The sequence below is a fragment of the Cricetulus griseus genome, unplaced genomic scaffold (genome assembly GCF_003668045.3).
Source record: "Cricetulus griseus strain 17A/GY unplaced genomic scaffold, alternate assembly CriGri-PICRH-1.0 unplaced_scaffold_7, whole genome shotgun sequence".
NCBI classification, from domain to species: Eukaryota; Metazoa; Chordata; class Mammalia; order Rodentia; family Cricetidae; genus Cricetulus; species Cricetulus griseus.
Window position 1 is genome coordinate 826,773 of NW_023277410.1, and position 13,380 is coordinate 840,152.

At 39.9% G+C, this 13,380-nt stretch overlaps 1 protein-coding gene across 1 annotated transcript in view; it reads left to right on the top strand.

Moving 5' to 3' along the window:
• The window catches only part of LOC100754055 (NUT family member 2), a 32,858-nt gene extending 22,023 nt beyond the window's left edge, over positions 1–10,835 (top strand). Inside the window, 7 exon segments of the mRNA XM_027433947.1 lie at positions 5,166–5,310; positions 7,134–7,262; positions 8,250–8,386; positions 8,856–9,151; positions 9,440–9,545; positions 9,956–10,390; positions 10,393–10,835. Of these exon segments, the coding sequence (XP_027289748.1) occupies positions 5,166–5,310; positions 7,134–7,262; positions 8,250–8,386; positions 8,856–9,151; positions 9,440–9,545; positions 9,956–10,390; positions 10,393–10,835 (1,691 nt within the window).
• The last annotated feature ends 2,545 nt before the right edge of the window (positions 10,836–13,380 follow it).

Genomic DNA, 13,380 nt, shown 5'->3' on the forward strand with positions numbered 1-13,380 from the left:
TTCATCAATTGTAGATCTCAGTGTTTGTGCTACTGGTGTTACTTTCAGGAAGCGGTCTCCTGTACAAATTCATTCAAGGGTATTTCCCACTTTATCTTCTAATAGATTCAGTGTGGCTGGGTTAATGTTGAGTTTTTTTTTATCCATTTCGACTTAAGTTTTGTGCAGGGCAAAGGCTTGGGTCTATCTGTAGTCTTCTACATCTCTGCATCCAGTTATGCCACCACCATTTGTTGAAGATGTTCTCTCTGTTCCAGCATATTCTTTTATATTTAATAACTTTATTTTCATTGTCAAAAATCAGGTGATCCTAGGTTTGTAGATCAACATCACATCTTCAATTTGAATTCTCGGTTGCAAGCTTCCGTCTTGTGTAATTACTCCGAGTCTATTTTATTGGTAAAATCACTGATGTTGATGATTCTTGAATTTCATTTAATGTACAGTGTTGTGTTCGATAGACTGGACATTTTGCTTTTTCATATAAAGTTTAGTAATATCCTTTAAATGTCTGTGAAGTGTTTGGTAGATTCACATGGTGATTGCATTGAGTTGTTGATTTATTTTGGTAGGACTATCCTATATGTTACATTGATCCTACCTTTCCAATAGCATGGGGGATCTTCCCATTTCCCGACATCTTTAATTACTTACATTATAGAATTAAAGTCCTTGTCTTACATGTCTTTCATTTGTTCATATAGGATTACCCCCAGATATTTTATGTTGTTTGTGGCTATTATGATGTGTGGTGTTTCTCTACCTTTTATTCATCCATGTACAAGAGGGCTCCTCTTTTTTCTGTTAATCTTCATTCCTCCTTGATTATTGAAATTTTTTATGAGTTTATGATTATAAAAAATGTCTGGTTAAATTTTCTGTCACTTATACATACTATCAATTGTCTGCAAATAGTAAAATTTTATTTTTTCCATTCTTTTTTTATATCCACTTGATCTGCTTTTTTGTCGTATTCTTCAAGCTAGATATTCAATTAATATATTGATTAGAAAAGTATAGAGTGAACAGCCTTTTCCTGTTCCTGATTGTAGAGGATTCAGATTGAATTTCTCTCCATTTAGTTTGATAATGGCTGTTGGCTTGCTGTATATTGTTATTTTATGTTTAGTTATGATCATTTTATCCCTGAAAGGCTATTCCATCCTTGAATGAGATGATCATCTTCTTTTATGCTTTCAGATTGTTTATATGGAGTATTAAATTGACAGATATTTGTATGTCGATATATCACTGTGTCTCTGGGGTTAAGCCTATTTGATTATGTTGAATGATTTTTTTGAAGTGTTCTTGTGGTCAGTTTGTATTTTTCTATCAATATGAATGAGGGATATTTATCTGAAATTTTGTTTTCTTTACATCTCCATATTTTATAGGCAGGCAGTTGGTGCTAGAAACTGTCCTGTTAGGATTGCATTCACAATACCCCCTGTGTTTGGTTATATTGTGTTTTCTTTTATATTACATTCTGGGGAGCTTATGTTTTATTTCTTCTTTTACCTAGTGGATTTTCAGTACTGCTATGTTAAATTTATATAAATTTGTGTGATTTCTGTAATTTGTGTTGTTATTTAATTTTCTCTATAGCCATTGGTATCAGATAAGATATAGGCTGATATTTTTATTTTTTTTATCTGTTGGAGTTTTCTTTGTTACCTAATAATTAGATGGCTTAGAGATACTTCAATGAGATAACATGCTGTTAATAAGACAGACTCTTGGGGTTTGGGTATAATGTTCTAGATATGTCATCTAGTCTCTTTCTTTCAGAACCTTGATCACTTCAGTTATTTTTCTACTGTTTTCTTCTGGTAGATCTCTTTGTGAGATGAGTTTTTGAAGTCTCCCATTATTAGAGTGTGGATTTTGATTCAGGTTTTAAGCTTTAGAAATGTTGTCTTTACTAATGAGGTTGATGTTGTATTTTGGAAATGAATGCTCAGAATTGAGACATAATCTTGGAGGACTCATCCTGTGATGAATTTGAAATATACTTCTCTGTTTATTTTGAAATTTTTATTCTGAATTTTATTTTGCTAGATGTTGGGATAGCTTTGCCTGCCTGTTTCTTATGTCAAATTGATGAAGCTATTATTTCCTAAACTTTTACTATGAGATATAAAATGTATTCCGCAAAAATATCTACTAGGTGTCTAGAGAAAATTATCATTTCTCAGTACTATTACAATGTAATATATGTGAGAATGGGTGTCAATCTTATGTCTATATTTGCAGTTACCCATGTTTGCCATTTTACCAATGCATTTGGCACTGTAAAAACATTATGTAATTCTTTGAACCCATATAATTTGTCCAAGAATTCATGTAAAGATGAAATTGATTGTAATGATTGGATATTATACTCTCTACAAAGCAATATCCATTGTATATCCTTAGACAACAGCATGCATTGAGGTGAGTTTTCTGTCATTAAATTTTATGGTGGTTTAAAGACTATGGACAATAGAGTAGAGATTCCAAGGCAGTTGTGTAGAACTCCAAAATTGTTTAACTAAAGATAGCAGAAAAAATAGATTCCAGTTCCTTGGGTTGTCAAATTTAGCAGTAAAACAATTTATAACAAACCAGGATTCTACATGAGTTTATGTCCAAGCCAGGAACTTCTGTGTGTTCCCTTAATACATTCTCAGTAAAGAAGTGAGGGCCCAGCTATACCGAGTCATATCGAGTTTCCCTTGATTTTTCTGGCCTCTTTAAGTATATCCTACCCTCGTTCTAAAATGGTCTGGATTATTGTGGTCGCTACTCTTGAAGTTGAGGCCACACACTTCTATAGTGAAAAGTTAGTTTTGTATATTTTTTAGATCATTATGTGATCATAATACCCCTCTGTCTGTTTGTGTACAAATATCTCCGTCTCAGCCTTGAATACCCTTTGCAATATTATAAAATTTTGTGAATATGACCTACTTATTAAAAGCTAAAAATTTTGTTGGTTTGCATTTCCCTGAATGCTAAGATGTTGAGCACTTTTTGATGTGTCTTTCAGCCATTTAACATTCCTCTGTTGAGAAATCTGTATTTACTTCTGTACCCCACGTTTTAATTTGATTTGTTTGGTGTTTTGGAAACTGGATTCTTTTATTCTTTGTAAATTTTGGAGTTCAGCCCTCTGTCACATATAGGGTTTGTTAATATAATTTCCCATACTGTGACCTGCCATTTTTATTGCAGACTATTTCCTTTACCTTACAGAAGCTTCTGTTTGTGTTTGGGAAATAGTAGATGAGAGCAAAATAAGAGACACTATTCGAGATGGAGACAGAATAGGGCTAATGAGAAATCAGGCACTAGGGAAATGTCTGGTGATCTATAAGGATAACACCAACTACCAATCTAATCAACAGTGGGGAGGCTAACATATAACGAATCCGTGAGCCTTCATCCAGCAGCTGATGGAAGTAGAAGCAGACTCCCACAACTAAACCCTGAACTGAACTATAATACAGCTACAAAGAAGGCAGAGTAATGAGCAAAGTGGTCAAGAACAGGCTGGTGAAACCCAGAGAAACAGTCGAACTGAACAAGAGGGATGACTTGGCCCCCAGAGTGATCACTGGGAAGCCAGCATGGAACTGATCCAGACCCAGTGAATGAAGGTGTCAGTGAAGATTTTAATTTCCTAAGGCATGTGCCATTGTACAATTTTGAATGTCCCCGTACAATGGTGGTGTTTCTAACAATAAGTCAGTGACAACAAGTTTGGCATTTCCAAACAACTGGAATAATTAACCAACATGAGCATATCCAATATCACTAAATATAGTCTGAGAAGGACTTGCTGCAAATCTTTTATTACTAGATATTCTAATATACGTGAAGTGAAAACCTATTGTGTATTCTCTATTTCTTTACATCACTTTTTAATTGGATTAATTGGTGTTTTGGTGATTCATTACTTCAGTCCTTTGTATATTTTAGAAATCAGCCATTTGCTAGATGTGTAGTTGGTGAAGATCCTTTAGCATTCTGTAGTTGCTGTCTTGTCTTGACTATATCTTTTGCCTTATAGAAACATCTCAGGTTCAGGAGGACCCAATACTGAAATATCAATCTGATTGTGAGTTCTACTGTCATGTTCTGGTAGTGGTCTGCTGCACTAATTCAATACTACCTCCCAATTACTCTGCTAAGAGTTTCAGTGTTGCTGGATTTATATTGAAATCTTCATTCCATTCAAAATTTATTTTGGTTAATAGAGGAATCTAAAATAATGAAAAGACACTAAACATCTGTAGCCATTATGGAAATGAAAATTGTAAAAACTCTGAAAAATCATCTTACACCTGCCAGAATGGTTACATAAAAAATGACATCGACAGTTTATGCTGAAGAGGATGTGGAGTATGAAGAATGCTTCCCTGTTGCTTCTGGAAGTGAAAAATTGGACAACCTTTTTCACAGTCTGAATAGAAGTTTCTCTGAATATTTGGTATCATTCTACTTCACTTTCTTGCAAATCCACACTTTGGCACATACCCAAATGATGTACATTTATACGATATGGACATCTGTACAGCCAAGTTCATAACTGCAATATTTGTAATAGCAATATTCAGAAAAAGCCAAGATGACCCTGGACTAAAGAGTGGATAAAGAAAATGTGATACAGTTAATCAACGAAGTACTACTAATTGGAAAAGGAAAAAAATGAAACAAATGGATGGAACTAGAAGAAACCATCCAGAATGAAGTAACACACATACAGAAAGACAAATGTGTATGTACTTACTTACCTAAGGATATTAGACTTAGAAATAAAGATAAATAGTGACCTGAAATCCTGGAAATAAGTGTCAGACAGGGAAGAATGATAAGCAAATGGGGCATTACCAGGCTGGACAAACCAGGAGAAACATCTGATCTGACCAAGTGGGAACTCATCCAACCTATTATGACAAATGGGGAACCATCATAGTACCAAAACTGCCCTTCTTAATATAGGTGACCCTTGTGAAATGTGGGAAGTCTATGGGCCTTGGCAGTGTAATCAGTATTTATTTCTAGCACTTGAATGGACTTTAGGACTCCGTTCCCTATGGAGGGCTACTCTGTCATTCAAGATTGTCTGGAAATCTCACCATTTATTGGATAATTCTGAGTCCTTTTATTTTCTTAATCCATAGATTTACTTCTTAAGAAAGATGGACATTCATCAACAAAGGTCTTTGAACTGGTTTTCCACAGATTATCTTCCCAGTTAACAGGTAACATTGAATTGGTTAGTATTAATAACTGCAATCCAACTTTCAGGGATTTGGCCATGTCCTGGTTAGGAGAATCAATTTCCAAGTACACTGTCATTAAAAGATGAATGGGACAATTATCTTGGGTTGGTAAGCTATCCAATGATAACACTGCATTTCAGCTGCTCTGTGCTTCCTCGGCACATAATATGGGAATAGAGTATATCACCAGGTTTGCCAGGCAAAATTTATGATGTGATATTCTGTCTCATTCTAGTACACATCCCACATGCTAATACAACCCCACCCACTCATGAACTGACATTATATCCTCATTGATGTTCTTCCCAAAATAGAATCCTCTTTTTAAAAAGATTTTATTTACTTATTATGTATATGACATTCTGCTTCCATGTATATCTGCACACCAGAAGAGGGCACCAGGTCTCATAACGGATGGTTGCGAGCCACCATGTGGTTGCTGGGAATTGAACTCATGATCTCTGGAAGAGCAGTCAGTGTTCTTATCCTCTAAGCCATCTCTCCAGCCACTAGAATCCTCTTTTTTGAGTTATAATTATTTTCAATTATCCTACCAAACAACTACATGGCTATAATAACCTGCACAAAAAAGTGAAAGCATGATTTTGCCATTCAAGTATATTGATGAGTATTTAAACATATTTCCTATGCTCCAATTTTCATATTTCCAGAATGGAGACAATATCATTCTCTAGCCTCTGCCTTATATCAATTTCTTTTTGCTGACGAAAAAATAAGTTTTTCTTCATCCTTGTATCATTAGAGACACTGGAACATAGGTGTATATATGGGGGAGAAATTACGTGAGGGAATAAGAATTACAATGCACAAAGACATACAACAGAGAAATAAAAATACACACACACACACACACACACACACACACACACACACAGACAAACACATTGGACACTAAATGGCAGCAATACTAACAAACAAACATATTTACAATGCCTCCATGCAACAAGAAACAAGAATAAACTGCTTACTCTGCACATGTGAAAAGTTATAATTTTATCTGTGGAATTTCCTTTGATACCCCAATTCCAGCATCCCTCATCAAGTAATGAGCCTATTTAAAAACTGCATAAATTTTGGTAATTTGGGGAGATCCATGGGAAAAGACTACCCAAGATGGTTTTTTTTTTGTACACACTTTTGTCACCTTATGTACCAACCATATTCCAGGGATTCCTTTTGTTTGTGAAGACTTTTCTGAAAGCACTTTTTACCAGATCTGAATTCTCTCCATGGCATGGCTGTGTAATTCACCTGACTTCTCAGCTCCTGTCCATCCACATTGTTTGCAGCCAATGACTTTATATACTCTCAGTCAAGACGACAAAGTTGGATACAGTCAGTGATGCCTGACTGTTGCAATCTATTACATTTTCAAATTCTAAACCAAACACACCCACCATGACATCAACATATATCTTCCTGGACTTAGGCAGAAGGCAAAAGTCTCTCTTTAGCTAAAAGTATTTTTACTTCAGCTGCCACACAGTAACATACTATGGCTTCTGTCCATTGCACATGTAAGTAAATGCATCATTAAACCATTCCAGTTATTGTTGACCACTTATGCTGCAGTTCCAAGGCCCCATTTCTAATGACTTTCACTTTAATTTTGTCATGCCCACTTCCATGTTGGGAACCTAAGCCCCATGCATTATTCCACACACAGTGATAGAAGGAGACTCAAATGGCAGGCTGGGAAATAGACATAGATCTTTGTGTTGATGTCTGCTCCATGGTTAGGAGTTCCTAGAAGCTGACTTTTTTCTGACTCAAGGTAATAGATGCATCTTGGGCTTGGTCTCCCGGGTCAAGATCACTGGGTTGAGTGGTTCTAATGAATTACAGTCCAGTGCTTCGGTCCCTGGCCCAAAGGAAGCCCACCATGAAAGTGGAGGAGTGTCTGTGGAGGGGTCTGCAGGAATGGCAGTATACAAGCAACTATGACCGGATGATCTTCTTTGAGATGGCTGAAAAGTGAGTCAAGGTTATTTTGAAGCAGGGCATGTTTAACATGGGTGGGCCTGTAGTCAGGATTCTGGAGAAGGGTATATGTTGTGGGTACTCCTCAGTTGGAGCTTGGTCTGGGGAGTTTGTCACCTACACACTTCCAGTAGGATTACCCAATACTTGGGCCCCTGGTGGTAATCCATGAGATCCACAATCCTCTTCTCACTTCTTTGAGTGCTGGGCTTTGTGACCCATGGTCCCAGCATTTCTGACCTCACTGGCCATGAATCTATCCTATGCCTTTCTTTTGAAGGTCAGAGTTGAAAAACTGACCCATTGCAGCCCTGTCAGGTCTCCTCCAGCACTGTGGATTGTACAATGCAAACATGCTCCACAAGTCTTAAGTTTACTACCTGGTACTGAGCCACTGCTTTTTGACAGTAGAGACTACTGCATCCCAATAGGGTACCCTCAGGCATATCCTCATGTACCTGGAGTGGTTGTGAACAGAAGCATGCAGAGAGTAAGGAAGCCTCTTACACATCTGAGGACATTTCTTTGCTCAGTGTGATACTGTCATGCACACAAGCCAACAAACATCTCTCAGAGGGAAGCAGCCACACCTCTCAGTTTCCCTTCTACTTTCTCCTGGCATCTCCTGGGCCCTTGTCTCCCTGGTCATTCCAGCTCTCCTACCCACAGATTCAGCATCTATGGATCTGGTTCAAGATGCCTGATGTAATTCATCAGTCATATCAGTGGCCATCTAGGCTTCTGTGTGGCTCTAGGCAAGGTCAAGATAGGCCTTAAGTAAGAGTCACATGAAAGCCCTGCTTGGGCCATATCAAACATTTTGATTCCCACAAATACCAAGTTATATAGTGTGCCTCCAGAGCTGTGGTTATGTTCCAAGATCTGCAAATTCATGGGACTGTACCAGATCATCCCAAGACCCTGCACACATGTTCATCTTTAGTAATCTCTTGGATGGGTCCTGCCCTCCCTCATCCTTAGGTTTACAGAATTTGAGAGTTCAGAAGAGAAGGAGAATTCAAGGCTGGAGATGATGAGAAGTATCAAGTGCCAAGTTCTTGCAACTGCAAAGCAAGATGCTCCAAGGCCCCCAGCTCCTGAGGTGTTTGAGGAACCAGGTAGGGAATCACATACCTTTAGGTCTCTATGCAATCACATACCTTTAGGTCTCTATGCAGAGGTGAAATCAGTCAAAATGTGTTTTTGCCTTAAACATAGGCTTCTTCCTTCAGGTTAGGGCATTTTCTATGTAGCCTGGGGGACCTTGCAGCACTTAGTCTTGAACTGGGTAATCATTGAGCTGGTCACCATCATTGATTATCTCTGTCCTTACTCTATAAGGACAAAAACACCTTATGATCAGGACCTGGCCATTGAGTTTGGAGCATACCTGAAAAATTGGTCGCTCCAAATACTCTCGAACATTACTGTCCTAGACATATCAACCCTTTGCAATGTCCCCTCTCACAGATCTTTGGGTTTGGATTGCCCTAGGCCATTGTGGTTCCTCTGAACTATGGTTTACATGGCATGATTAGGGTGGAACTAAACCATATCTATGTATCATCATGTTCTCCTATCTCCTAGCATGCAACTCCATGAAGATTGGTTCCAAGACTGACCCTGCACGCCTCCCAGTATTCAGACACAGGCAATTACAAAAGACTGAGGCACCCATGGAAATTCTACCTGAAGCCATGCAGGAGTACATAGATATTATGGACTGGCTAGAGAGGCTTCCATAGTCATACACAGGAGAGCCCACAGAAAAAGAGGAAGAAAAGAACAGTGAGCCAGAGCAGGAGGAAGATGACTTCTACTCAGATGCAGGAGTCCTGTGCTACATTGATGAGCTGTGCTCCCAGAAACACTTTGTTGACCAAGTGAGATGCACCTGGAGCCGTGGTGTGGGCCATATTCTGAGTTTGGCATCCCATTCCTTGTAACTGAGCCTTCTTCCCTACATTCGGGGCTCTCTCTCTCTCTCTCTCTCTATATATATATATATATATATATATATATATATATAGATATAGATATAGATATAGATATATAGATATAGATATATATATATATCGTCTGTGTGTGTGCGTTGGTTGTCATCATGACTTGGCCGCAACATAGAACTCCCTGTAACCCCCAGTACTCAATTCTTCTCTTTCTGTTTATAGGTGGAGGACATAATAAACCCCCAATTTGTGGCAGAAATCCTATCTTCCAAGCCAGAGATGGATATACTGTCTCTAATGAAGGAGCTAGAGTACGAGGAAGAATTCAGTTTTGAGCAGATAGTTAGGGAAGGGTGAACACCAGGGTCAACAAAAAAGAAGTGATGGGTAGGCAAGAGGCAAGCAGACACGAGGCAGACTGGATACAGGTAGACATTAGGCAAACTGGGTGGGGCAAGGAGGACCCCAAATAGAGTGGGGTGCTGAGGGATTCCATGTGGACAGGGAAAGGAGAGGATCCTGCTCATAAGAACCATGTGACCTATAGGAAATCAAAGCATCTTGCCTGGGGCTTCACCCAGAATGGGATGCAGGTATGGACATGAGGAGGGGGTGAAGTGCAAAGCAGCAAGAAACCAGGTAAGTCAGCCAGCAGACCCTGGGTCTCTGACACTAAGAGATAGTTGACGATCCCCTTAGGTACCTCTACCCAAATATTTTGCCCCCTGAGCCTTCCAGCCTGGGATGAGTCTTATATGCAGCTGGTGGAAGAACACTGCCTGGCTTTGAAGAAGAAAGGCTGTAAGAGGGCACCTCTGAACCCTGGTGACCCTCAGATACTTTCCAATGCTTCTGTACCAACTGTCTGTCAAGGTGCAAAGAGAGAAAGCCATAGTACCCAAAGAGGGACCAGTGAACAAAAAAGTTCCTCACCGGTGACTTCTTTAGATCATCAGTGTCCTGGAGCTACCAATGCCGAAATATGGGTGCCTAGGCCTAATGTCTTCCCAAGTAGTCAGTGTTTACTCTCACTGGGAGACACCGGGTCCACTGTTATTCCCTATGGCAGAGGAGCCCATCCACAAATCCCAGGGTCCAGATGTGCAATGAGCCTCAGAGGAGTTTGTGCTATGGAGGAGTTCCAGGAGGCACTGGGCAGAACCATTGAGGACAAAGAGAGCTCCCCAGCTTGTCCTTCCTCCTGTGTTCCCACTACATGCTGGTGCGTTGGAAACTGTCTGGCTATTTGTGCCCCTATACAGGTCTCTCTGACTCTGATAGTATCCCTAAAACCTTATCTCCAAAGATGAGGGACCTCAGTCCTGATACATCTTCAAATGACAAGTCAGAGCAGCCAGCTATCATTGGAGGCTTGAATCCTATGGCTAAGAGGTCCAACTCAGGGCTTGGTCATGGGATATTTGAAGGGTCACTCTCAGCCCTGGGGCTTGCTCACTCTTCGCAGGCACAGAAGAAGTTTGAATCACTAAGCACCCGGAAGAGGAAGTGGAAGAAGTGGCACTGTGCCACCTGTGGGATATCCCCTCAAAGCAGGCAGAGTTTAACTCTATCTCCACCCTGCACCCTCATACCAAAAATGAAAAAGAAAACACACTGAGCTCCTGCTTACTCAGGGCTGATCCAGGTGGTGCTAAGTAGTAGAAAGCTAGAGGCACTGAGAAATAAATCCAGGGATGAGGGGTGGGGCAAGGAGTCAGACGGTATTATCAATTTAGATGTTTGTAAGATTCAGTGAATAAATGCAGCTCTGTGGACCATTACCCAGCTTCTACAATTAGCCTTGCAACTGCATTTTTCTGCAATTACTCAGGGAGCAGTTTCTGCTCCCCTACAGACATGGGTGGCAAAAGTTTTGGTGAAAATGTTGTAAGGGACATGTCTTAAGGATTCTATTGCTGTGAATAGATACCATGACCACAGCAACTCTTGTAAAGGAAAACAATTATTTGGCTTGCCTACAGTTCAGAGGTTTAAGCCATTATCATCATGGCAGAATGCAGGCAGACATGGTTTTGGAGAAGGAACTGAGAGTTTACATCTTGATCTACACAGAACAGGAAGGGAAATGTTGAACTGGGCTTGGCATGAGTATATATGAGACCTCAAAGCCCACTTCCACAGTGACACACTTTCTCCAACAAGGCCATATGTCCTGAGAGTGTCCCTTCCTTTGGACTACATTTTCTTTCAATCGACCACAGGCTGCTACTTACATTCTGATGTCTGAACTGCTACATGGAGTGAAGAGATAGTGAGGGAAAACATGGAGATGCTGCACTCTAGGGTGCATAGGTTCAGACCCAGGTCTTTCTCTAGATTTACCCTCTGACCCTGGGAGAATGCAGCAGACTGAGAGCCCCCAGAATCACAGCCCTTGCCCTCTCACAAAGCCTCACTGCATACAGGGACTACTTGGAACACATTATTATTATTATCTGTTTCCTCAAAAACCTTCACAGCCTGCAGCTCTGTGGACCATTACCCAGCTTCTAGAATTAGCCTTGCAAATGCATTTTTCTGCAATAACTCAGGGAGCAGTTTCTGCTCCCCTACAGACATGGGTGGCAAGACTAATCCAGTCCTCAGCAAGCCAGGGACATCTTGAGTATGTGGGTGGCACTAGGAAAAGTCCTGGCACATAAACAGAAGGGGCAGTAGCCGGCTGGGGAATGTTCAGCCAGCTCTCATCTTACACGTCTACAAGCACCATGCTCTCTGACAGTGACAGGAAGAGTCTGTTCCTTGACCCATTTTGTATATGTTGTTATTTCAAGGGAGCATAATTGGACCGATTCAACCAGTTTCCAATATTTAGTACCGATAAATAGGATTCAGCTATTGCATGGTGCCAGTCTCCCTATTCTCATCCTCATGGCACGAACATTCTGGAATAACCCACCTCCCCTTAGAATTCTCTCCTCCAATTCCAGGACAGAGGAAACATTGGTCTCTAAACTTAAACTATTCATTCCACACTGCTGATATCTTACTAGGTCTAAGAAGAAGCAAAGCTTGTCATACAGCCTGGACTGGGGCAGAGCCAGCAAATACTGCCAGTTTTGAGAGCAACAACAAATACTTTGATCATATTTCACAACCCACACACTAATAGTGGGAGACTTCAAAACCACTTCTTACAAAGTTACTGAAAATAAGTGATCAGTTTTCTGAATCAAATGGACTAGATGACATCTCTAGAAAGTTCTATCCAACACCAAAAGGTCTTCACAGCATCTCATCACATAGAATCATCTCTAAGACTGCCTAATTATTTGGTAACAAAGAAAGGTGTTTTTTAACCAGGCTTTGGTGGTGCATGCCTTAAATCCTAGCACTTGGGAGGTTGAGGCAGGCAGATCTCTGTGAGTTTGAGGCCAGCATGGTCTCCAGAGCGAATACCAGGATAGTCTCCAAATCTACACAGAGAAACCCTGTCTTGAAAAACCAAAAAACAAAAGAAAGGTTTTTTTTTTAGCCATGTTGGCTGGTATAAGATGGTACCTCAGAGTTGTTTTGAGTTGAATTTCTCTGAAGACTAAGGATTTTGATCACTTTCATAACTGTCTTTCCGCCATTTTAGATTCTTTTGTTTAGAATTCTCTTTTTAGTTCTGCACCCCATTTTTAAATTTCATTCATTGGTGTTTTGGAGACTAGCTTCTGCAGTTCATTGTACATTTTGGATATCAGCCCTCTGTCAGATGTTGGGTTGGTGATGATCGTTTCCCGTTGTATGGGCTGTCGTTTTCTCTTGTTGGCTGTGTCCTTTCCCTTACAGAATCTTTCCAGTTTCAAGAGGTCCCAGTTGCTAATTGTACATCTCAATGTCTGTGCTACTGGTGTTATATTCAGGAAGCTGTCTCCTGTACCAGTTTGTTCAAGGGTATCTTCTGCTTTCTCTTCTAGACTGTCCAGTGTGGCTGGATTTATGTTGAGGACTTTTATTCATTTAGACTTAGATTTTGTGCATGGTTAAAACAATATGTTAAAGTATTAGAGGTCCATATGCTAACCATTATTCTTCCTATGATCAGAGAGTATCTGAAAAGCATAGGCTCTGTAATACAGAAAACTATGAAAACCAGACTTCTAAGTTTTGACCTCAAAAATCTTGTGTGGATTTTATGCTTGTTTGAGGGAAAT